This window comes from Colossoma macropomum, unplaced genomic scaffold (assembly GCF_904425465.1).
Source record: "Colossoma macropomum unplaced genomic scaffold, Colossoma_macropomum, whole genome shotgun sequence".
Classification (NCBI taxonomy): Eukaryota; Metazoa; Chordata; class Actinopteri; order Characiformes; family Serrasalmidae; genus Colossoma; species Colossoma macropomum.
In genome coordinates, this window is record NW_023494791.1 from 250,655 (window position 1) to 275,498 (window position 24,844).

Consider the following 24,844-nt stretch of genomic DNA (forward strand, 5'->3'; position numbering starts at 1 on the left):
AATCCCACAACGGGGAAATTTGCGGTGTTACAGCAGCACAGAAGACAGAGCAGCAGGAAATATACAAACAATATATAAAATAGAATAAACAATAAAAATATAAAGATATATGTATATGTACAAAAATTACAAGAAAAATATACAAAGTATTAAATTTAAATTTAGAAATGTAGAAATGTATGTATTGTAGTGAGTATTGCACAGTGAATAAAATAGCAAATAAATAAACAGTAATAAATGGAGAAATATTGCACTTGACATAATTGCACATAATGGTGGTAAACATGTTGACAGTGATCCGCAGTGAATATACTACGCATGGTGGATTGAGATATTGCACACAGTAAAGTGCTGTGGCAGTGATGTTGAGAGTTTTTGCACATGGAAAGTAATTGTAAACTACTGTCTACTGAGTGCCGTGACTGTTATAGAGTCTGACAGCGGCTGGGAGGAAGGACCAGTGCTGTCAGAGAGCGGTGCATGGGGTGGGACAGGTTCTTCAGCATGTTTGTTAGCTTAGTCCTCATTCTCCTGTCCCCCACCACCTCCACTGGGTCAAGAGGACATCCCAGGACAGAGCTGGACTTCCTGATGATCTTATTCAGTCTCTTCCTGTCAGCAATGGAGATGCTGCTACCCCAGCACACCACTCCATAAAAAATGGCTGATGCCACCACAGCGTCGAAGAAGGTCCTGAGAAGTGCCCCCTGCACGCCAAAGGACCTGAGTCTCCTCAGGAGATGTAGCCTGCTCTGGCCTTTCCTGTAGAGGGCAGCTGTGTTGTCAGTCCAGTCCAGCTTGTTGTTGAGGTGAACACCCAGGTACTTATAGGACTTCACAATCTCAATGTCCATTCCCTGGATGTTCACAGGCACTGGAGGAGAATGTTTGGACTTGCGGAAGTCCACCACCAGCTCCTTGGTTTTTCCTGCGTTGATCTGCAGGCAGTTCCTCTGGCACCATTCCACAAAGTCCTGCGTCAGTTCTCTGTACTCCCTGTCATCTCCGTCTGTGATGAGGCAGACGATAGCAGAGTCGTCAGAGAACTTTTGCAGGTGACAACTGGCAGAGCTGTACTTGAAGTCCGCAGTGTAGAGGGTGAAGAGAAAGGGAGCGAGGACAGTTTTATTAGGCATAATACCTAATAAAGTTAGATCATATATTAAAGCAATGCCATCACACATTTGATCAATAAACAAAAATCTAATGATGAAGTCATTTATCATTATTAAACCAGCAGGTTTGTGTTAAGCTCCTCAGCACTTACATTACAAACACTTCAAAACTAAAAAACTTAAAACTAAAACAGTTAAAAGTATTAATTTCAGCTTTATTTTTGTAAAGTAGTGCCATCTTGTTTCAGTGGCTCACTGAACAGTTTGAACACATCCGTCCAATGTGTTCATACTGAACTCATTTACTCGCAGCCAGTATCAATATTTTTCTTATTAATTACCAACAATTGCCTTTATTACAAGCAATTATAAACAGATAAGGCCACAAGTGATTATTAGGTCCAAGCTTGTTTTTTTTACAATTAAGCCTCACATTTGTAAGTGGCGCCTCCTTTTGACCCACAATCACCATGGTATTCAATGTTTTGTGACATCAGGACAAAGCTTTCACTTTACTGTAAAGCTGAAGTGAAAATATGAAATCATAATACATGACAGCATATATACTACTTAGAAATACAAATCCAATTTATATTACACAATTTTAAACTAAGATTAAAATTAGATTTTATCCCATTGGCCCAAACAAGAGTAAAATGCTGTTCAGAGATTTCTATTGGCAGTATAGGGTCGTTTAGAGATTTCAGTGTTAGGAGGCATTTTACAATTAAAGATTAAACCTTTCTTTTCTCTCCTGTGTGAACGAGTTTGTGTCGTTGGAGATTATTCCAATGAGGAAAGCTCTTCCCACAGTCCAGGCAATAGTGAGTTCTCTCTTTGTCTGTAGTTTCCTCCATTAGTCTGAGAGATATGTTATCACATAGTGTACCAAAGGACGTCTGCCAAGTACTGGAGCTTCTTCTGGAAACCTTATTCTCACTTTTAAATCAGCCTTGATTTCACAAGTCTGATGTATTACTTTTGGTGGGACCTCCTTTTGTAGGAAATACACTTGGAACAGTAGATTGTTTTTCTGAAAGAGAAAGAAACACAAGTGTGACAAAATGGTTGGGATTCCCCAACATCAACATTCAGCTGTTAAAAAGCAAAGAAAAATGCACTGTTTTAGCTTTCAGAAGCAGAAGCAAAGAAAACTGCTGGAATGTGAGTGAAGAGCTGGACGACCAAGAAAAATCCGTCTGAACTGCTCACAGAACGGTCAGGTATGCAAAACAAGCTGCATTACTCCCAAAGACCTGTACAGATGTTCAATGTACAAATCTGCAGTTTAGTTAAAATTATTGCATTTTGGCTAACATCTCACCACGGATGGTAGCACAACATCTGAAACAAAACCTCACCATATTTGGACTTTAAGAGTGTTATTAAAAAGAAGGAATGCACTGCCGAGCCCAGCAATACCAAAAGGTCTAGAAAACCATGAAAGGGAACTAAAGTGCAGAATTCTTTCAGTGGTGAAGAAAACCCCCTTCACAACACCTTGTCAAGGACATTCTAGAGGAGGCTGGTGTATCACTGACAAAATCTATAATCAAGAGATGCTTTACTTCAAGATGTGAACCACTACTTTGCTATAAAACATCCAAAAAAACACAGCCTGCCAGTTCTGAAACAAGTTTCTTTGGACAGATGAAACCCAGATGAACTTGTACCAGAATGATGGGAAGAGGAGAGCATGGACAAGGAAAAGAAAGGTTCATGATCTAAAGCATAGCACATCATCTGTCAATCATGGTGGAGGTAGTGTTATGGCATGGGCATGTATTGCTGTTAGTGAAACTGGGTCACTGGTGTTTACTGATGATGTGGCTGCTGATAGAAGCAGCAGGATGAATACCGAAGTGTACAGAGCAATACTTTCTGCTCAGATTCAGTCAAATGCTGCAAAAATGATAGGACTGTGTTTCCCAGTACAGTACAGTATTTTCCTTTCTCTTCAACTAATTTAAATTTAATCCATGATTTTCCCATCATCATTTTTTCCCCAGCAATATTACATTGTTTTTGTCTGAAGAATTCTTTGCTGACTGTGCCCTGACTCCAGTTTTTCCAAAACAATGAGATCCTTACAACAGTATAATGAATACAACGTTCAATAAAAAACTGAATTGATCAAAATGATTTTATGAACAATGGTGACCATTTAACAGTTTTATTAGCTTAGCAGTGTTGGAGTTGGAGTAATTTATCCTGGAGTTGGAGCTAAAAAGGTCTTGGACATTGTGAATCACTTAGCCTAACTGCTAACTTCAATACATTTCATTTCTACTAATATAGTATTATTATTAACACAATACTATAATATTATAATGTCTATACTTAAAACTGTAAACATTCTGAAGCTCTGGAGAAGAACATGCTTTTTCATATTTCTACATATTTAATAAATTATGTATAGTGAGGTAATATTTGGAGATCGTTTGAAGAAAAAAGTGGAAACCACCAAACTCTACTCGCAAATTATTCCTATATTTTAAAACTCTAAATAAAAGAAAGAAGTACTTACTTGCCAAAATATGTATTATAATCAAGCAGTAAATGCAATGCCAATGTAAATGCGGCACCATTTAAGGTGGAACGGGAGTATTCGAAAGCTGACTTCAGCTTCGCAACTTTTTAGTGTTCGACAGTCTCTCGCTGCAGATTTAACGTACCAGGAAACCAACTGCGCTGCTTATGAATGCGAATAACGCATCGCTGCTATGTGACCTGCAGTCTGCACGCCGGTTCTCAGTCGTTAAGAAACGGGGCTTTCGCGCTATGTTGCACACGACCGGTCTACTGACACAGCAAATTATCAATATTTATTAAAGAATAAGATCAATAAATTATAGATTAATTTAAATACTGTTTTATCTCTAGTGACAGAACTACATCAGACAACCATTCAAATACTGCTAACTGTTTAATACTCTAAAATATGTCCATTCTATCCACCCTCATCACGGCCTGTTCACACTCATGCTGTTTGGAGGATGAGTGGGAGATTAAAGACCATCAGCTTCCAGTACAGTTTCCATCACCAGACCGTCAGGATCCTGAACAGCTCTGCTCTCACCTTCTGGAACACCTTCAATCACCACCACAAAAACCTGCTGGAGTTTCCATCATCACCTCTTAATCCACCACGAACACCACCATCGCCCCAAACTCCGCTCTCGAGTTCTTCACACTGTTCCAGAATACCTGCATTTCAGTCCGTATCTGACACCGTTTATGGGAACACAGCCAACACCGCAACTATAATGACTGTATAATAAGAACACTACTGCTTTAGCATCTTACATCCTACAAAACAAACACCTCTAAAGCGTCTCTCTGAAGATCAGTGTGAAAAAGTGTTAGAGTCCCTACATACAACAGAGCAGCTCCTGAGTCTCTCCATCCAGCAACATGCTGTCCAGAGTTAAGAAGTTTCTGTAATACGGACTCTGATACTCAACACACATGAAGTGACAATCAAAAATCAATCTAGATACAATCTGGATATGCTAATTAGATTTGGGCTGGCGGTCTGAACAAGGCCTAAATAAGGAAGGATCAATCTCAGTTAATGTAACATCCAACATGTTTATGTTTATATAGAATACTGTGGTCAACACAGCATCCAGGATGGCCGCAGAAAAGATTATCATCATACTTGAGTAATTATTCCATAAGCCATTCATCATCTTTTCATTACTGCACAAACGTAAACGAAGCTGATGCGTCTTATCCACCAGGCTCTTTTCCAAATTTTCTGCTCCACCTTAAATGGTGCCACATTTGCATTCTAGCACCTATGACAACAGCTACTGTGCAGTGACTGGAGAGCTGAGAAAGGAAGGCACAGCTTAGCAGAGAACGTAAGAAATTGATTGGCCATTGTACAGTGACCGCACTCACAGAAACCATATCAAATTTCATTATCAGTAAAATGTCAGCTTAATAAATATTCTTCCGTTTGATTGGGTAGGCCTGTTAAAAATAAATCTCATTAAAATGGAAAAAAAAACAGCCAATCAGAGGCCCTAAAATAATCAGGGGCCCCTAGGCTTCTGACCAGGCAAGCCTGTGCCTTAAATTGCCCCTAATGATTAAGTGTCTGTGGGTTTAAGGAGACTGAAGTGCAGCGGAGATGTTCGAGTCTGTCCTCCTGCTCCAAAAAGAGTCCCCAAGTCTCCCATTTGGGTTCCAAACCTCCAAACCTCCGACGGAGACCATCATCATATTAGAGCAGGACAGGATGTGCTTTCCTGATCTATTAACTGACACTAACGTCTCTTACAGCAGAACCTCAGAGGCACAAAGTTTCTGTGAACAATAAAACATTACATCTACACATTTGGAGGCAAAGAGGCAGATTAGCGGCCGACAGGTGTCCACAGTCTGATACTGATGAATGCATTGAGAAGAATGGTAAAGCAAACTTCTCAGATCTTAAAAGGATATTAAATAAGAATATATTACATATTTAAGCCAAGTGGCACAAATTTGACATGATTCCTCTGAATAAAATACTCTTTACAGACTTCTATCTGCAGTAAATTGTTTTCTACTGGTGGGATCACATATGTACCATTAAACATCAAAGCTTTCTTCTCTTGAAGGGGCAGAAGAACCTCATATTTGTTGCAGTGAGACCTGTGGCTATTAACGATCAACAAGCAATGATTTTGCCACATTGACCTGTCGTCACAAAAACAGACAGTACAAAAACTGAAATAAAGCTCAAACACCAGGATTGGCAAAAAAGGCAAAGATTATTTTATTTAAGATTAAAAGGCAACAGACAAGCGTTAATCTTGAGTTGGCAACAACTTCAAAAACTAACAAACAGGAAAATTACACTTCTATACTGCTCCGGGGAGAAGACCTCACTCTCATTATCTCATCTCGCCTGATTTGTCTTAATGTCACATGCAACTCTGAGTTCTGTCATGGAAAAATTCTCTCTGCAGCTTCGCTCCAGACAAAGAACTCAAATAACACTCAAAACTCCAGGACTGGCAGGAAAAGGCGCAATTTCTTTTATTGAAGATTAAGACTTTCCAGCTACACAAGTTAATCTTGAGTTGGCCCAGGCAGCAACTGATCAACCCACAAAAACCCAAACCTTTTATCCTTTTTTCTGGGCAAGGAGGGTTTTACACGCAGCCGCTTCTGGTCCATCTTAAATATCTTGGACCTTCTGATTTGTACACAACTATCTCCAAATGTCACTGTGTGAACACCCTTACTTCCAAACTTCAGATCTTATTAATTTGCTTTTTCCACCTTGTTCTCATCATTAACATCACTTTTTCTCTTATCATAAATGCTGCCCTTATTTCTAAGAAGTAATATCATTTTTTACGTATCACAGGCCACACTCAGGCCGAAACCTTCAAACCTTTATTCTTATTCTTGTACACAATTATCTCCAAATGTCACAGTGACCCTGAACACCCTAATGTCCAAACCTTAGATGATTTTAATTTGTTTTTCCTCTCCTTGTCCTCCATCATTAACATCATCAAAAATACTACCCTTATTTTCAAGCCAAGAAGTGATATATTTTTTAAAATAATTGCAGGCCAAAGACACACTCAGGCCAAAACCTTCAAACTTTATTCACTTCAGCTATTATTAGGGTCCAAGCACGCAGTGCGTAGGACCCTATTGCTTTTGCTCGGATTTTTCTTCTTCTTCTTCTTCTTATTCTTTTTCTCCTGAAAAACGTGTTGTGGAGAACAGACCGTAAGGCCTAGAGACACCAAACTTGGTGGCTAGATGTAGTTTGTGTGCATCTCGCCAGGCAACAAAAATGACCCCGATTGGCCAAAGGGGGGCGCTATAGAACATCAAAACACGTTTTGCTTCATAACTTCTACAGCATGATGTGTAGAGACAAAATTCTTTTTGTGGCTGATTCCTTGGGTCAAGCCAAACAACTTTGCAATTTGGACCATTTAGCTCCGCCCACTTAGATTTTTTGCTAATTGGCATAATATGCAAAACCTACTTTTGCGAACTAGTTCTAGGCTTTTCACTCAATCCTCATGTTTCTGGTATCAGAAAATTCAGAAGAGTCTGAACCTCAATAATTATCAAAAAAATCTTGACTTTTATAAACATTATGGCTGCCATATGATAATGAACCCTTCTGAAATAGCTCATAATTCATTTAAAACTCTATAAGTGGAGAATGCTTCTGCCTTAAACATTGAAACTTTACATGCACATTAAGGCCAAGATTCTGTGTTAGCCTATTAATTTTGGTGGGAATACGTCATTAGGGGGCGGGGCAAATGCCAATTAACTGTTTCTCAGCATCCGTGCATCCGATTGAGCTGAAACTTGGCATGTAGCATCTACTTGACAGACTATAGGTGAATCTTGAAGGACAATTTGATTCATTGAAATTTATGGCCGCCATCAGCCAATCAGCATTCAGCAGGCTTTTGACAGGCTTAACATTGACCAATCATGACGAAACTTGAATGGTGTCTACATGTAGCCCCTTTCTAACAACCAGTGAAGTTTCAACAGATTTGGCCACTAGGGGGCGCTATTCATGAAAAATCATATATTATTACATGATATGAACATATTATTACTAATTTTGACCCATGCTCTGTATGAATCTTATGTAGTATATTATGCCAAACAATTTTACCATTGCATGTTTATTATGAAAATGCATAGTTTTTTTGTAATCGTTAACTGTTTGAAAACCATGCTTTTCGAACTAGTCTCTGAGTTTTGATCCAAACTTCTCGAATTTGGTCTAGAAATACTCTGTGGCCTCTCTAGGTAAATAATTATCAAAAAAATATTGACTTTTTCACTCGACCTGGTGTTGCTCCTTCAATATATCACTGCGGCCATGGCATAGCCAGCTTGATTTGCTATAACTCATCAGTCTTTGGTTGTATCATCTCAAAACTTTGAGCAATTACATCTATTGAGACTCAGACAAGGTGTGCAAAATTTGGTCTAGATATGACCTTTAGAGGGCGCCTTAGCTGTCAAAAACCTCAAAAATCATTAAAGATGCTATTACAGTGTTATTACAAAGTCTACAGATAAACACATGATGCCATTTGATTCAGTTCACTGACCTGAATAACTTTGTAATTACATGTCATGTCAAATATTTCACTTCTTGTCTAGTATTTTGAATTATTCCTTTAACAATTACAGCTTATTATACTAAGGTCAAAAGGTCAATCTGAACATAACTCAGTGAACAGCTTTGATCAAGTTCCCTGATCAATTATCATAACATGTGGAGACCTTTTGACCAATTCTAAACCACTTTCAGTGAGCTCCTCTATGCCAAAAGGGCCCCTTATGAGTGCACTGGGTCTCATTATGGCCTGATTATCAAAGCCTTAAACATGGAGAAACAAAACCCCTTGCAAACAGAACTATGACAGATATTTTACCATTACTCATGTATTTTTGACATCTATGTTGATAATCTTTTGCATGTTCTACAAACCTTTGTAGATCAGTCCATAGAAATGTAAACATATGTTGAAAGTAAAATGGTTCATGACAAATGAAGGCCTTGCGATAAACTCAGACTTCATTTCAGCCTCTATGCCTCGAAGGCCCAAACTGCATGAGGCCTGATTAGGCCTATTTGGCTCAAAGTGCATGAGAGCTTCTTGTGCTTATGCGTGCTTGGACCCGCTCATTGCCGCTTGCGGCTATATTTTTGGATTTATTTCCGCTTCATATGTTCTATTCCTTTTTCCCCAATGCGCAGTTTTAATGTTTCATGATATAAACAGACTGCAGCTGTATGTGTGTGAGTCCCATCAAGTCACAGCCTTTGATAAGGCCTCCTTGTCCCAACATCTCAAGGCCACTAACAGACATACACATAGCAACAACTGCTCATCCACAGCTAAAGCCATATAGCACTTCTATGAATAGTTAGAAATGGCTGCACATACACAGCTTATGATTAATTATGATTAGATTGTTTATTACTTTAGTGATCATGAAAAATCTTTCACATTATCAAGAAAAAGAATCTACCTCAGACCACCGAGTGTATTTTTGATAGGAATGGAATTTGCCCTGAAAATCAGTTAACAGCCAGTGCACTAGCCAGCAAACTTGCTATCTGAACATGCTACCCAACTGTTTTGTTTTGCCTTTTTCCATTAAACACCACATTCATTACTTCAGTTCTGTTCTTCAGATTGAAGATTGTTTTTCCAATAAACCTGTATCCATAAAAGTTGGGTTGCTGTGCAAAAAGCAAATAAATAATGATTTGCATATCATTGCATTCTGTTAAACCCTATATGTAATCACCAATAGTAGAAAGACTACATTTCAAGTGTTGAAACTGAGACATTTTATTGTTTTTTGAAAAATATATGGCTATTTTGAATTTAATGCCAGCAACACATTTCAAAAAAGTTTGGACAGGGGACCTGGACCCCAGGAAGAATAGCGGCTATTACAATAGCAGCTAATGGGAACCTGAAAATAAACAAAATAAACAAATCACGGATGCTGGCTTTTGAACTGTCTGCTGATAACAAGCTGGATGGTCCCTCTTCTCTTTAGCCTGGAGTTCGCAGCCCACCTTAAATGAGCTCAGGCCCAGAGAAGGTGGCGGCGTTTCTGGATCCTGTTTATATATGGTTTCCTCTTTGCGTTTTAGAGGTTTAATTAGCATTTGAGTATGCAGCTATGAACTGTGTTCACAATGGTTTTCAGAAGTGTTTCTGAGCCCATGCAGTGCCAGAACACCACAGCCAGTATTACTTTTGGCCTTGTCCCTTACATACAGAGATTTCTCGGGATTCTCTGAATCTTTTAATGATATTATGTACCGTAGATGATGAAACACTAAAGTTCTTTGGTGTTTTACTTTGAGAAACGTTATTCTTGAATTGTTGCTCCATTTGATTGTGCAGTCTTTCACAGAGTAATGAACTCCTCCTCATCTTTACTTCTGAAAGACTCAGAGATGCTCTTTTATAGCCAATCATATTACTGACATGACCTGACCTGGTGTACATTAACCTAATTAGTTGTGAGATGTTCCAGCAGGTGTTTTTTTTTTTTCAGCAGTACACAACTTTACCAGTCTTTTGTTGCCCCCTGTACCAACCTTTCTTTTGAAACATTTTGCTGGCATCAAATTCAAACTGGGCATGTATTTTTCAAAAAACAATACAATTCCGCAGTTTCAGCATCTGAAAGGTAATCTTTGTACAATTTTCAATTAAAGATGGGGTTTAAAAGATTTGCACACTATTGCTATCTGTTTTTTTGTTTTTTTTAACCTTTTGTAGTGTGTTCTAACTTTTCTGGAAAAGGGGTTGCACAACCAAGGCTTGATATTTGAAGCTGTGTTGAACCAGGCACAGCTACAAGCTGCAAGAGACCAAATGACTGTGTATGACCATAACAAAAGTGCCAATCAAAGACACACACATAAGGTTGCCAGTCCAATATGTTTTAGTGTTGTTTGGAGTTTTTTCCTCAGACTAAAATCTGAGTCTAGTGGCAAGTCATTTTAGGGCATTTCTGAGTTGACCAGCAAGTCAAAAATACAGAAAATATCTGCTATGCAATTTATGTTTTTCAATTTGACAGATTAATTGTTACATATCTTAAGGGTTAGACCCAACAAAAAGGACGCAAGACTGCCTGCTCAGCCGCCAGACCAGAAAAAAGAGAAATAAATTCCTAAATAATAAATAGTTTAAAAGAAAAAAAAAACCCAAACACTTTCAGCAAGCCACCAGTGATGGCTCATGACATAAAACAAGAAGGAAAAAGGGAATATAACTTATAGAGTATAATATAACCAAGAGCCAAAATAACAAACAAAAGATCCTAAGAAAAAAAATATTAACTAATCTACCAAAAAAAAGAAAAGAAAATTACAAAACACTATCCTCACTAATGTAACCATAAATGTCAAAAGGGGTCAAATGAAAAGGGTATGCCTCCCCCAAGTTCCTTATATAATGGTATACAAGATATCATCACTGGCCACAGTAAATAATTCTTTAGAAACTAACACAATCAAATGGTCTAGCAACTGGCAGGCAGAGGAGCGGAGCAGCAGAGCAGCACGAGGCTGAATCAAATACCGCTCGCCATGGACTAGTAGAAAGAGACTTATAGCCAGCACCAACTGACACAGCCAATCACATGCCGGGGAAGTCAGAACGTTGGTCATACAGCAACATCAACCAGAGAAAATGTAGCCAGGTACAGAAAGAGAGAACCAAACATGGGACGTAACGTCACGCATCACAGGTTTTTGCCGTGTTAGTGCACTTGTGCATCTTCAGAGACCTCAAAAGCCTAAAGCTCTTCTCGCAGTCTGAGCAGTGATGCGGCTTCTCTCCAGTGTGACTGCGCTGGTGCGCGTGAAGAATGCTCTGCTGATTAAAACTCTTCCCACACTCTGGGCACTGATACGGTTTCTCTCCTGAGTGGATGCGCTGGTGGACTCTGAGAGAACTCTGTTGAGTAAATCTCCTCTCACACTCTGAGCACTGATATGGTTTCACTCCAGTATGGATGCGTTGGTGTACTTCGAGGCTGCTTGGCTGATTAAAACTCTTCCCACACTCTGGGCACTGATAAGGTTTCTCTCCTGAGTGGATGCGCTGGTGGACTTTGAGGCTGCTTGGATGATTAAAACTCTTTCCACACTCCGAACAGGGATACGGTTTAACTCCAGTGTGAACGCGCTGGTGTGTACGGAGATGAGTGGTTCGATTAAAACTCTTCCCGCAGTCTGAACACTGATACGGCTTCTCTCCGGTGTGAATGCGCTGGTGTAGTCGGAGGTGACTCCGTTCATTAAAACTCTTCCCACACTCTGCGCAGTACAGCTTCCCTTCTGTGTGAATGCGCTGGTGGCTTCTTAGAGTCTGAAGAGCTCCAAAACTCTTGTCACACTCTGAGCAGTGATACGGCTTCTCTTTGGTGTGAACGCCCAGGTGAACTTCAAGATGACCCAGTTGTTTAAAACTCCTCCCACACTTTGAACAGCTAAACGGTTTCTCTCCTGTGTGCATGCGCTGGTGGACTTGGAGACTATTTTTTTGAGTAAAACTCTTCCCACACTCTGAGCAGCGATACGGCTTCTCTCCTGTGTGGACGAGTTGGTGTCTTTGGAGATGACCGCTTTGAGCAAAACCCCTCCCACACTCTGAGCACTGATACGGTTTCTCTCCTGTGTGAATAAACTGGTGGACTTCGAGACTTTTCAGCTGATGAAAACTCTTCCCACACTCTGAGCAGGGATACAGCTTCTCTTCAGTGTGGAGTAGTTGGTGTCTTTGGAGATGACTGCGTTGAGCAAAGCCCCTTCCACACGTGGTGCAGTGATATGGTTTCTCTGCCGTGTGGACAACCTGGTGGACTTGAAGACTTCTCCGTTGAGTCTCTTTGTCTGTATTTTCCTCCATTAACCTGCGAGATGTGTTACCACATACAGGACCAGAGCTTGTCTGCCGAGTACTGGAGCTTCTTCTGGAAACCTTATTCTCACATTTAATCAGCCCTGATTTCAGAAGTCTGTATTCCTCTTGGTGGAACCTGTTCTTGTGTTTTTGGTAGATCTGAAGTGTGTAGCTGAGTAAACCTCAGGAAGACTTGCAGCAGGAAGCTATTATTTTCCTGAAAAAGAGATAAAGAAGTGTTAAAGTTGTTGGGATTACTCACCAACATCAACATCATTTAGTAACTTCTTTGCTCATTCTTTGTTCAGGTATGAAAAGCAAAATGACTACATCACACTAAAATAACCTGCTTAAATGTTTAATGTATGAATCTGCAGCTTAACTAAACTGATTGGGTTTCTGCTCATTTCAGCATGTCTGGATGATATTCCACCATCTGAAACTAAAGCTCAGCAAGAACAACATGGAAATACTGGTCCTAACCACAATTCTGTCATATCCTTCAAGGACTGTCTGGTTATCTGCTCATGCGGCAAACCTACATTTCTGGTCTGCAACACTGAACTGAACTGTTTATTTATAGGGTGCCTATAATTTTGAGACTCTCGCCACTCTCTTCTAGCTGCTCTTCCTTTGTAGACCATCAGGCCTTTCAGCTAATCCAGAAAGCAGCAGCACGGCTTAATTTCAATCTTCTCAATTTCACTTGTTTCATGATGTTACTGTGTTCCCCCTACTGGTTTCCTGAAGCCGTGCACATCCGATTTTAAACCCTGATTACTGCCCACAAAAGCCAAAAATGCACCAGCTCCCCCGTTCCTGACGGCGAGAGTTAAAACCTTAGCTTTAAGTATGGCTCGGCTCAACCCGCCATCCTGTAAAATGTGGGGAATACAAGAATTAAGCTGAGCTGGTGGAATAAACTTGCCCTTGCTCCGATTATAGACCAATCTCTTCTAGAATCGTCATGGAGAAATATCTCTGCAGCTTCGCTCCAGACACAGAACTCAAATAACACTCAAAACACCAGGACTGGCAGGAAAAGGCACAAATTATTTTCTGAAGATTAAGGCTTTCCAGCAACACATGTTAATGTTATATGAATAGCTATGATTCAATTCATCTATTACTTAAACAAACTGAAAAACTGGAACACTTTTAAAGGGTTTCAGCAACGTTTTACAATCTAGCAACCATTTCTAACACTGACAAATACCTTTACGAACTTCAGACAGCCTAGCTGCACTCATTCACACCCCTCAGTCGTGTCTGTGGCGTGGAAAAGCCCCTCTCGTAGTAACATTAGCCAAATAATAATCACAAAAAAAATCTTTCTGGCCATTTGAGTTACTAAACACACCTGTCCAACACTGACTTCAGTAGGCTGAAACATAACTACAGTAATGTGGAATAAATGTTTGTACAAGGTCAACTTTGTTCAGCATCAGCTTTTAACAGTTACAGTTTCACAGAGGAGTTGATGCTCCAAGACTCCCAGCTGACAGTGACACTATTTTTGTTACACCAGTATATTTGGGGCATTTTTAAGGTAGGAATAAAGTGGGAACTGCCACACCCTACTTACAATTCTATCCATATATTCAATAATCAACCCCGAAATGGATAGTTATATTTAAGCTGTTCTCCCCTCCAGAACAGTATAACCAACTGCTTATATAGAGTTGTTGTTGTCAAAAAAGGAAACAGAACATATGGTCCTTTTTAAAATGATCTCATCCATCTGGAACTAAGAGAGGAAGGGAGAGGAAGAGAGAGAGGCCCATTCCCTATGGAAGCTTGACCCTTGGACCTTTGGACCAGGGGCCCCCTAACTTAAACATTCCAAACCTGCAAAAACAGATAACACATAGAACTCTGGATACTACACTTCATTCAGAAGAACAAGACCGTGTTGTGGAAAAAGGCAGCTTCCTTTCAAATTCAAAAATTAAAATAAAACTCAAAACACCAGGACTGGCAGGAAAGGGCACAGTTTCTTTTATTAATGATTAAGGCTCTCCGACAAACAGGTGTTAATCTTGAGTTGGCCCAGCAACAACTGACCAACCTGCAAAAATATATACTCTTAAAAATTTATACTCTTTTTTTTGGGCAAAGAGGGGTCAAATTTCTGCGCTGTGTTTGCTTCTCCACTTCAAAAGACATTTTAATGCTTTTATGGTACAAACAGTTCACCAACATGAAACGGTTCACCAACACAGCTCCTTGCCCCAAACTCAAGGCCACACACACACAGTAAGAGCTGCCCATACACAGTTAGAGCCAAACAGCACAACATGAGTGGTTATGATTAAAGTCATCTATTACTAAACAAACTTTGAAAAATCTTTTTCACAAAATCTCCCTCACTTTGCAGGAAGTTGGTCACAAATGCATGAACACATTTTCATTCAGAAGAACCAGCTTCTGTGTTCTGCCAGGTTCTAACATAGACAGACAGAACTGAGGAACGCAAAGACAGCCTGACTGTATCCAGACTAAAGACTGAAACACTGTTTAAAACATCTGAACTACAGCAGAGCAGCTCCTGATTCTCTGAAGATCAGTTAAACACAGAGTAAAGAGTGTGAAAAAGTGTTAGAGCCCCTACTTACCACAGAGCAGCGTCTTCCTCTCCGCCCCCTGCAGCCCTGCACACCGGCGGAGGCGTGGACCGCTGATCACAACAGGATCTTCTTCTCCTGCTCCACCGTTTTGTCTTTGTAGAACCACAGATGAAGATGTAGCGCCCCCACCTGGGCTGCAGGGGGACTCACACCGGAACTCCGACCTGGTTGTTATTTATAGGAAACACGTGTCCTGCCGAAGGGGGTGGTTGGGGTGGGCGGGAAGCGACTGTTTTCTCTGATAATATAAGGTATGCGCGTGCTTGTCTAACTAAAGTTTAAATTTGTTCTTTTATTCCCTTTATATGTTTTAATAGACTCTCATAGACACCTAATAAAGTTAGATCATATATTAAAGCAATGCCATCACGCATGTGATCAATAAACAAAAATGTAATGATGGAGCGGTAAACCCTGATACAGTGAAATCAATAATCGATAAAGGCCACTGTTTGGCATTTATCATTATTAACCCAGCAGGTTTGTGTTAAGCTCCTCAGCACTTACATTACAAATACTTCAAAACTAAAAAACCTAAACTAAAACAGTGCAAGTCTTACATTCAGCTTTATTTTTGGAAAGTGGTGTCAGTTGTTTCAGAGGCTCATCGAACAGTTTTAATGGATTTTAAACATCCGCTCAATGTATTCAAACTCACTTACCTCCTGGACCGTTTTACTGCTTCACTGTCCAATCAGAGACTCTTTCAGCACTCACTAGCCAATCGTAGCTCTCAGGCTGCACTGTGTTCTGTGGTTGCTATGGTGACGCGGACGTCGAATCAGCAGATGCCCGCTGATAATATTAGCCAATGGTAGCGCAGGAAAAGACACTAAGCTGCTATTGGCTGAATCAGGCTGAACGTTCAGCTGAGCTCTACAATAACAGCTGAGCGCGCTTCTGCACTTCACTGATAAAGTAAAGCAACACAGAAATGTAATCTTTTCATGATGTTTAAATAACTGTACTCTTTAATATGCGAGTCATTCTACAGAAACGTCCGTTTTTGTGTCCCTAGCGATTAAGTATTACACTTAAAAAAAACTTGTTAGGGTTACAATTTATTTATATTTCAAAATAAAACAATAATTTATTTAAACAATTCCGCCTTCTTGTGCCTCAATTTAGCAATATTGGTTTTTAAATTAGAATTCCAAGCACCACAGAAGAGCTTGTCCCCACAGTCATGTGTAAAGGCTGAGGCCATATTTTAAAGTAAAAAAAGTTTTTCTGCAATTTTAACTACTATATAAATATATAAATTCAATGACATAAAGAAAACAAATGCGAATTAAATATTATAAATATAATGAAAGTTATGGTCCCCAGGAGTCGTGTCACTGGTGTTACAGCGTAACAAAAAATCTCTTATTTTTAAATTAAAGTCACACTGATGACATCACTCGACTTCCTTTTACCTGTTTTCTGAGGATTTACGAAGAAAAGCACATGGTGAGTCCACTGTGTCTTTCAGTTATCAGAGATTTTCTCATTTAGCTCATGATTTCATATGAAGCTTTTAGCTTAAGTCACTGGTGTGACCGACTTTATTCTGAGGTAATTATGAGAAAATAGAATACAAATTGATTAAATTTCATATTTTAGTGGATATTCCATGATTGACAGCATGTGGTTTGATGCTCTGTAGCAGTTATTTTGTAAAATGCATTTTTAATTAAAATGTCTCTGGTGTTCCTTTATTATGTGTAACACCAATGAGGATCAGTAACACCAGTGAGTCCTATGGAGAGACAGAAAAGTGGACGTTTCTGTAGAACAACCCATGCCTGTTAATCGAAGTTGTTATTTCTTGTAAGTAAAACTCAACTAGAAAACTTCAAAGCACAGTAAATAAAGTAAAATGATGTATAATTGAACAGATGTTGCTGTTAATGCTTCTAGTCAAAGGAACGACTGAAACAGTCCTTAAAAAAGAAACTGTTGATATTAATATAACAGTTATAGAAGCTTTATCAGTATAATTTGATTCCACAGTTTTTAATATACAGTATGGACATCAATCATAAATCAAGCGAGAACTGCATTGAGCTCTGCTGCCCTCTTCAGGAGACGAAAAACCTATACAACATTATGAATGCTACTACTCTGTCAGGCAGACTGTCATAAAAACATGATTTTCTATAGGATATTTGTACGTTATTACATGTCATTACATTCACCTTAGTTTTCATTTAAAAGTAATGAAGAAAATTAAAACCCAGTTTATTAATCTGCGTTGTGTATGATTAGTGATGACTATAACAATTATTAATCATACACTATATGGACAAAAATATTGAGACACACTAATTTCAGGTGTTTCACTTAGTCCTGCCACACAGCAGAGCCGCAGAGTGCCGATGCACATAGTGCATAAAAGTCTCCAACGCTCTACTGATCAATAACTGCAGAGTTCAAACCTCCTCTGGCATCAACATCAGCACAAAAACTGCGCCAGTAGCTTCATGGCAGTGTTTCCATGACCGAGCAGCTGCATGAAGCCTTACATCGCCAAGCACAATGCCAAGCGTTGGCTGAAGTGGTGTGAAGCCCTGCCACTGGACTCTGGAGCAGTGGAAACACATTCTGTGGAGTGACAAATCAGCTTCTCTATCTGTCAGTCTGATGGACGAGTCTGGGTTTGGCGAATGCCAGGAGAACGTTACCTACCTGGCTGCACTGTGCCAGCTGTAGAGTTTGGTGGAGGAGGGATGATGATATGGGGTTGTTTTTCAGGGGTTGATCTAGAACCCTTAGTTACAGTGAAGGGAATCTTAATGCTCCAGCAGAACAAGACATTCTGGCCAATTGTAGCTTCCAACTTTGTGGGAACAGCTTGGGGAAGAACCTTTCCTGTTCCAGCAGGACTGAGCGCCAGTGCGCAAAGCAAGGTCCATGCAAGCTGACTGAAAGTCAATCATGCACAACTAAAGAGGCTTTGATTTGTATGGAAAAGAGCTACTGAAAAAAATCACCCTTAGTTCTGACTGGTTCAAGGAATCTTTTGACATCAGTGTCTTACAAATTAGCAAAATTAGCAAAAATGTACCACAGTCCAAACTTGTGTGCACTCAATCTTTTTCATGATTCTAAACAGTTTCTGTCTGCCTGCTGCTAAGAATCCTGAACCCAGAACGATATTACCTTTACCATATTTCATATAGTAAGCTCTCCAAACAAATAATTAGTCACACACATTACTTCATTTCTAATACTTGATTACAGATCTCCTTACCTTAATAACAGTGGTAATACTGTCAGGTGAAGACTGCCAGTCTCTTGAGATAGGTCCTGTCCATTTTAGTCCACTGTTCTACCAACTGGGTACACATGATTTTGAGTGTGCCCATTTTGGCAGTCTGTCTGCTGTTCCAGATTAAGAACTAGAAATGAGGTTTGGTGATTTTGCTGATGAAACTGTTCCAATGTCCCATCCTGTCTGTTGAACCAGTTACATACAGACGGCCTACAAGTGTCGTCTGCAATGTGGGAACACCAGTGTTGTTTGTTGCTCAGAAATGAAGCATAACGTTAGTGGAGCAGTGGATTTAAATGGACAGGAACTCTCAAGAGATCAGTGTAATTATTACCTGAGAGGATTGTCGATGTTGTGAAGACAACGGAACATTTCACTAAATGTAACCAAGTAGAAAGGACGTTACACATGTGGAGATCTTATTAGGCAGCAGTATCTGTATTTTCTAGACATTGTGATCAGAGATCAGTCCAAAGAATTCACCAGAGAATCTTTTTCCTCTTGCTCTCAGAGCGTGTAAGTGCTGACTGGCACAGTCCAGGCTTGTTGTCATAAGCCTTTTATTTAGGAGTGGCTTGGATCTACCACAGATAGTCAGTCACAGTGGTTCTCTCTTTACGTCTGCTTCTTCCGTTGGAGCGGCCCTTGAGTTCATTTCCCTGAACAAAAGCCCTTGTCATCGGTTACTGAGTTTGGTCAGGCATCCAAGGCCTAAAAAGAATCCAAATTTGACTTTTGCAGAGCCAAAGTCTTAAAGAGAACCTTTTATGCTCAATTTTTGTGTTCATAATTTCATTTGTGGGGTCTACTAGAAAAGATTTACATGCTTCAGTGTTACATTTCTATTCACCCTCTGTCTGAATGAGCCCAGTGTGCTCTGACTGGTCAGCTCATCTACTCTGCTCTGATTGGTCGGCCTCCAAAGCAGTTCCACCCCTCCAGGTTCCGCCCCTGTCCTGCAGTCTGCAGATAGACCTTTCTCTCCTGAGCAGCTGTAAACTCTGCTGTGGCTGTTTCTCCAGCGGCATGGGTTCTGCCGTATCAGTTTGATCCAGAGTGGATCCTGAAAGTCCGGTCAGCATCTCTCCACACACTACAGCACTAAACACACTCTTCCTCCTCCAGTAGCCGCTGTGCACTGTGTGAGGGGGCGGAGCTCGCCGGTAGGCGGGCAGTAACGACCGTGTTACGAGACTGAGTCATCCTGTAACAAAGGAAAAGGGCTGGAATTCCAACGAGGCGTTTCAGGCAGCTGAGAAAAGTGGGTTCTGTGGGAAAGAGTTTCTCCCTCTGGAGGGAACGCTGAGCTTTGGGACTTTGCAGAACGTTTACATTACGAAAAGATACAACCCACTAAAGGAAAGAGAATAACTGGAAAAGCCTAACAGCTCCCCTTTAAGACTTTTGTAAATGAGACATTTCACCTCTTTTTTTAGGAGAAATTCATAAAAGACTCATAAAAGATAAAAAATGTTTTTAGTGGGTTATAGTGTGTTGACAGAGAACTAAAATAAAACGTCTGCGCTAACAGCAGTAAAGAAAATGTTCGACATTCAAGTGTCATAAATGATTACCTCCTTCTTAATGCATTTGTGTGTATTTAATTTTGAATGTCTGAAACTCTTCCCACAGTCTGAGCAGTAATATGGTTTCTCTCCTGTGTGGATGCGCAGGTGGACTTGTAGATTATTCTGACGGTTAAAACTCTTTCCACACTCTGAGCACTGATACGGTTTCTCTCCTGTGTGAATGCGCTGATGTCTTTGGAGATGACTTAGTTGCTTAAAACTCTTTTCACACCCTGAGCACTGATACGGTCTCTCTCCTGTGTGAATGTGTCGATGCGCTTTGAGATGACACAGTTGAATAAATCTCTTCCCACAATCGGAGCAACGATAACGTCTCTCCTTACATTTCTGTATATGTCCATGAGATGTGTTTGAGTTGAGAGCACCAGAAGATGTATGCTGAGCACTAAAGCTACTTGTGGAGGGCATATTCTCATATTTAATCTCTACTGACTTCAGCAGTGTAACATTCATCTCAGTGGCAACTTCTGATGTATTGGTGCAGGTAAATTTGAACTGTGTTGGGAGTTGATTACTAGGAGGAGGAGGAAAAGACTTGCAACAAGAAGCCAGTCCTTTCTGAAACAGAAAGAAAAAAACATACTCAAAAAACGTAAAACTACGAAATGCAACAGCATTGTTGGATTGTATCTGATGTACACAAATGTTGAATTCATTCATAGAGTTCATTTACATCCCAAATACATAATAAAATAAAAATCATGATCAATAAACATTGTAGTTCTGTATCTGATGTTATTTATTTGACAGTCAGTTTCACATTCACTCAGGATCCTTTAGCAAAAAGCAGAAACTGATTTCTATATCACATCCAAACAAGTCAATTTATGAATTTGCCAGAAATCATGGACACATTTTAGAGCAGGGGTGCCCAATCTTAGTCCTGGAGAGTTCAGATCCAACCCACCCGGCTCTAATATTCAGATGCCCCTGAAGGTCGCTGTTATGTGGACCAGATGTGGGTTTGGAGCTAAACTGTGCAGGATGGTAGATCTCCATGACCAGGATTGGACATTCCAGTTCTAGAGTCTTTTTAAAGACTAATTGAAGCAAACATGATGAACCTGGGCTCATTCAGTTGAACCAAAACAGAGTTTGAATGCTTACGAAAATTAGACATTTCAGTTTTCTTTCAAAATAAATTAGCAATAACTTGTCAGTTGTGGGTTAATGTGTGTACAGTTTGAAGCTTACGAGTTTGAATGCTTACGAAAATTAGACATTTCAGTTTTCTTTCAAAATAAATTAGCAATAACTTGTCAGTTGTGGGTTAATGTGTGTACAGTTTGTGACACTCAAGAGTCATAAATTACCTCCGTCTTAACGCATTTGTGCGCCTTCGTATTTGAATGTCGGAAACTGATCCCGCAGTCCGAGCAGTAATACGGCTTCTCTCCGGTGTGGATGCGCTGGTGGACATGTAGATTACTCCGACGGTTAAAACTCCGTCCACACTCTGAGCACTGATACGGTTTCTCTCCTGTGTGAATGAGCTGATGAAGGTTCAGAGTAATCTGCTGGGTAAAACTCTTGCCACACTCTGAGCAGTAATACGGTTTCTCTCCTGTATGAATGCGCTCGTGTGTTTGAAGATTACGTTTGTTATTAAATGTTTTTCCGCAGCATAAACAATAAAACGGTTTCTCTCCTGTGTGAATGCGCTGGTGTCTCTGGAGATGACAAAGTCGAGTAAAACTCTTTCCACACTCAGAGCAGTGATACACTTTCTCTCCAGTGTGGATGCGCTGGTGTAGCTTTAGAGTTCCCTTTTGCGTAAAACTCTTTCCGCACTCTGTGCACTGATGCGGTCTCTCTCCTGTGTGAATGCGCTGGTGTCTTTGGAGATCATGCAGTTGAGTAAATCTCTTCCCGCACTCAGAGCAGTGGTGACGTCTCTCCTTGCTTATGTTTTTTGGTATTTCACTGCGAGATGTGTTCATGCAAAGGGTGCCAAAGGATGTTTGAGGAATACTGGAGCTACCTGTGGACGCCATATTCTCACATTTACTCTTTGCGGATTTCAACAGTGACCACTCCTGATGTGTTTGTGCAGCTAAATCTGAACGGTGAAAGTGATCACTAGGAGCAGGAACAAGAAGCCATTCCTTTCTGAAAGAGAAAGAAAGAAACAAAATTAAAAGGATATTCAGAAATATGACAGCATTGTACCTGACAACTTATTTAGGTCTTAGTACTAGATACCTTAAATTCTTCAAAAATGCCTGGTGACAGAATAATTTAATATGGCACTAAATAGACGGGATCTGACTGGGGATAAAGGCTCCCATGCCTTCCTCGCTATATGACAGCTCAGATATTCCATCTTCAAATCAGTGACTGAAGCACAGGATTGTTATAGGATTGTTATGCAAGCGTCATTCAGTCAAGTATGGATATCAAAAACAATGAATTTGAAGATATCCTTTCAAAAGCATTCTCTGGATTGAATTATGACCTTGCTCATTCAAAAGACGCAACCCAAAGATGGGGGAATATTCCAATACAGACCAATTTATTTATTTTTGCAGTTAAATAAAAACAGCTCAAGTCTGATTCTAGACTAAATACCCTAACTGGGCGTTACAGATTTCTCTATAACAGACTAATGAATAATTTACATTCAGGTCTGGGAAAGACAAAATAACCTGGTCCAACACCAAAACCAGCTTGGACAGGATGGATGACCTGCTAAACCATCAAACCCAAAATGAAAACATGCCCTGTGTTGGTCAGGTTTTAAGAACATGCTTGGGCTGGCACAAATAATCTCAGTACTCGAGTATTCATTTGGCACTTTAGTATTGATTTAGTATTTATTCAGAAGGTTGTTACAACATTAAGGCATGAAAAGTTTAAGAAATCATCTCAACAATGTTAGTGCAGTGATCCTTACCAGAGTACTTGGCTACATGCCTTACATTACAGCTGACTTCATGTCATTTATCACTCATATAAGTTACTGATGCATCGTCATTGAATACTGGATATAACAGTTAAAACACAAGAGTAAAGAGTGTCAAAAGTGTTACAGCCCCTACATACCATACATCAGCTCCTGCTCCTCCTCCTCTTCTTCTCCACATTACTGTCTTTGGAAAACCACAATTTTAGAAGTAGCGCCCCCACCTGGGCTGCAGGGGAAACACTGTAACTCAGTGGTTACGGTGGATATGTGTGTGGATCGGTTGTTTAAATCGCACCCGTATTCCGGCGTTTGGGGGGTGGGGGGTTGCAGTGATTCAAAAAGGTGCCACATTACATAACCTTGCTGAAAACCTCATAGAACCCATTAAAAGCCCCTGTTGGTTCCTGATGGTGTCCGATAGTCTCTAATGGTATTTTTTGTTTTCCTGATGGGTTGATATCACAGTGTAAAGGACTCAGTGTAATATTATAATTCCTAATCTAATGGTCTTTTTACAACAGTGAAAATTTGACATTTTCCACTATTCCCTTTACATCCCTGCTGACAAAGACCATTAGAACCATTAGGATTGAAACCTGATGGTTTTACTTTCTAATAGAAATTGGTTTAATACTTATCATTAGAGAGCACTAGTTTCTTGTAGGGCACCTTTAGATCTCATTAGGAAACCATCAAATGCATTTAGAATCAGAACACCTGTTAAATGAGCTTTACTTAACCATTAGAGCCATTTACACCGTGATATCAAGCCATCAGCAAAACACAGAATACCATTAGTGACTGTTGGACACCATCAGGAACCAGCAGAAGCTTTTAAAGTCGTCATGCTTAGAGAAAGAAGTCATAATACTTGAAGAAAAATGTCGTATTATTTCGAGAAAAAAATCGTAATATTTTGAGAATAAAGTCGTTATATTTCGGGGAAAAGTCATAATATTTCGAGAATAATGTCATAATATTTTGAGGAAAAAGTCGTAATATCTGGAGGATAAAGTGGGCTATCTGTAGGGGGGCTAACTGTAGGGGGGCTGAGCTCCACTCACTCCTGTCTCTCTGTGGATCATTTTGATCATCATTCTCACTGTCTGTGAAACTTCATGCCCTCTTTGAATGGGGGGAGATGGAGCCCCGATAGCCGTGTAGACGACCCTGCCTGCGATTCTCCTTCAACAACACAGACAGACAGTTTCCTCCGAGTCCGTCTGGCTCTTTATTCTAGATAAACACAGTTTCCTGCTCAGCCGTTTCAGCCGGTTCTTATCCTAATAACAGGCTGGTGCTGATGTGCAGGAGAGACAGGGAGACTGAGTGTTTCTTTATGGGTGAATCGATATGAAAGTAGAACTCCACCAACTCACCGCCCCTCATTTAACACGAGGAGGTGCTGCTTCCCTTCGCAAAGCCTTTGGCCACAATATTGACCTTTCCTGGTATTAATGCCACTGTAATGTCGGAATTCTACGACTTTTAACGAACAATTACAACTTTTTTTTCTGGAATTATTACGGCTTTTTCTCAAATATTACGACTTTTTTCTTGAAGCCTACTGTTTTTATTTTTATTAACAGTGGCCCTGAAACGCCGCCGTATAAAACTGCACATAGTAAATGTTTATCAAAGCTGCACAGACCCTGACATTGATTTGTTGCCCGCTGCCCAATCAGTGACTGAGCAGCAAGAACAATCGTAGCTCAGGCTGCGCTGTGTTCTGTGGTTGCTAGGGTGATGCGAACGTCCAATAAGGGATTGCTCTCTGATAATATTAGCCAATCGTAGCGCAGGAAACGATACAGGGCCGCTATTGGCTGAATATTCTTCTTCATCAGCCGAGCTCTACAATAACACAGCTGAGTAGGTTTCTGCAGCTCATTGATAACGAAACATGAATATTAT

The 24,844-nt window shown here is 40.1% G+C and overlaps 1 protein-coding gene across 1 annotated transcript in view; it reads right to left on the reverse strand.

Moving 5' to 3' along the window:
• The window catches only part of LOC118810021 (zinc finger protein 208-like), a 41,549-nt gene that overhangs the window by 11,995 nt on the left and 4,710 nt on the right, over positions 1 to 24,844 (reverse strand). The window contains exons 2-7 of the mRNA XM_036573539.1: positions 22,986 to 23,005; positions 21,339 to 22,134; positions 19,991 to 20,583; positions 15,169 to 15,344; positions 11,388 to 12,735; positions 826 to 1,071 (exon numbers count right to left, since the gene is read on the reverse strand). Coding sequence (XP_036429432.1) covers positions 826 to 1,071; positions 11,388 to 12,735; positions 15,169 to 15,344; positions 19,991 to 20,583; positions 21,339 to 22,134; positions 22,986 to 23,005 — 3,179 coding nt within the window. The remainder of the gene's footprint in view (positions 1 to 825; positions 1,072 to 11,387; positions 12,736 to 15,168; positions 15,345 to 19,990; positions 20,584 to 21,338; positions 22,135 to 22,985; positions 23,006 to 24,844) is intronic.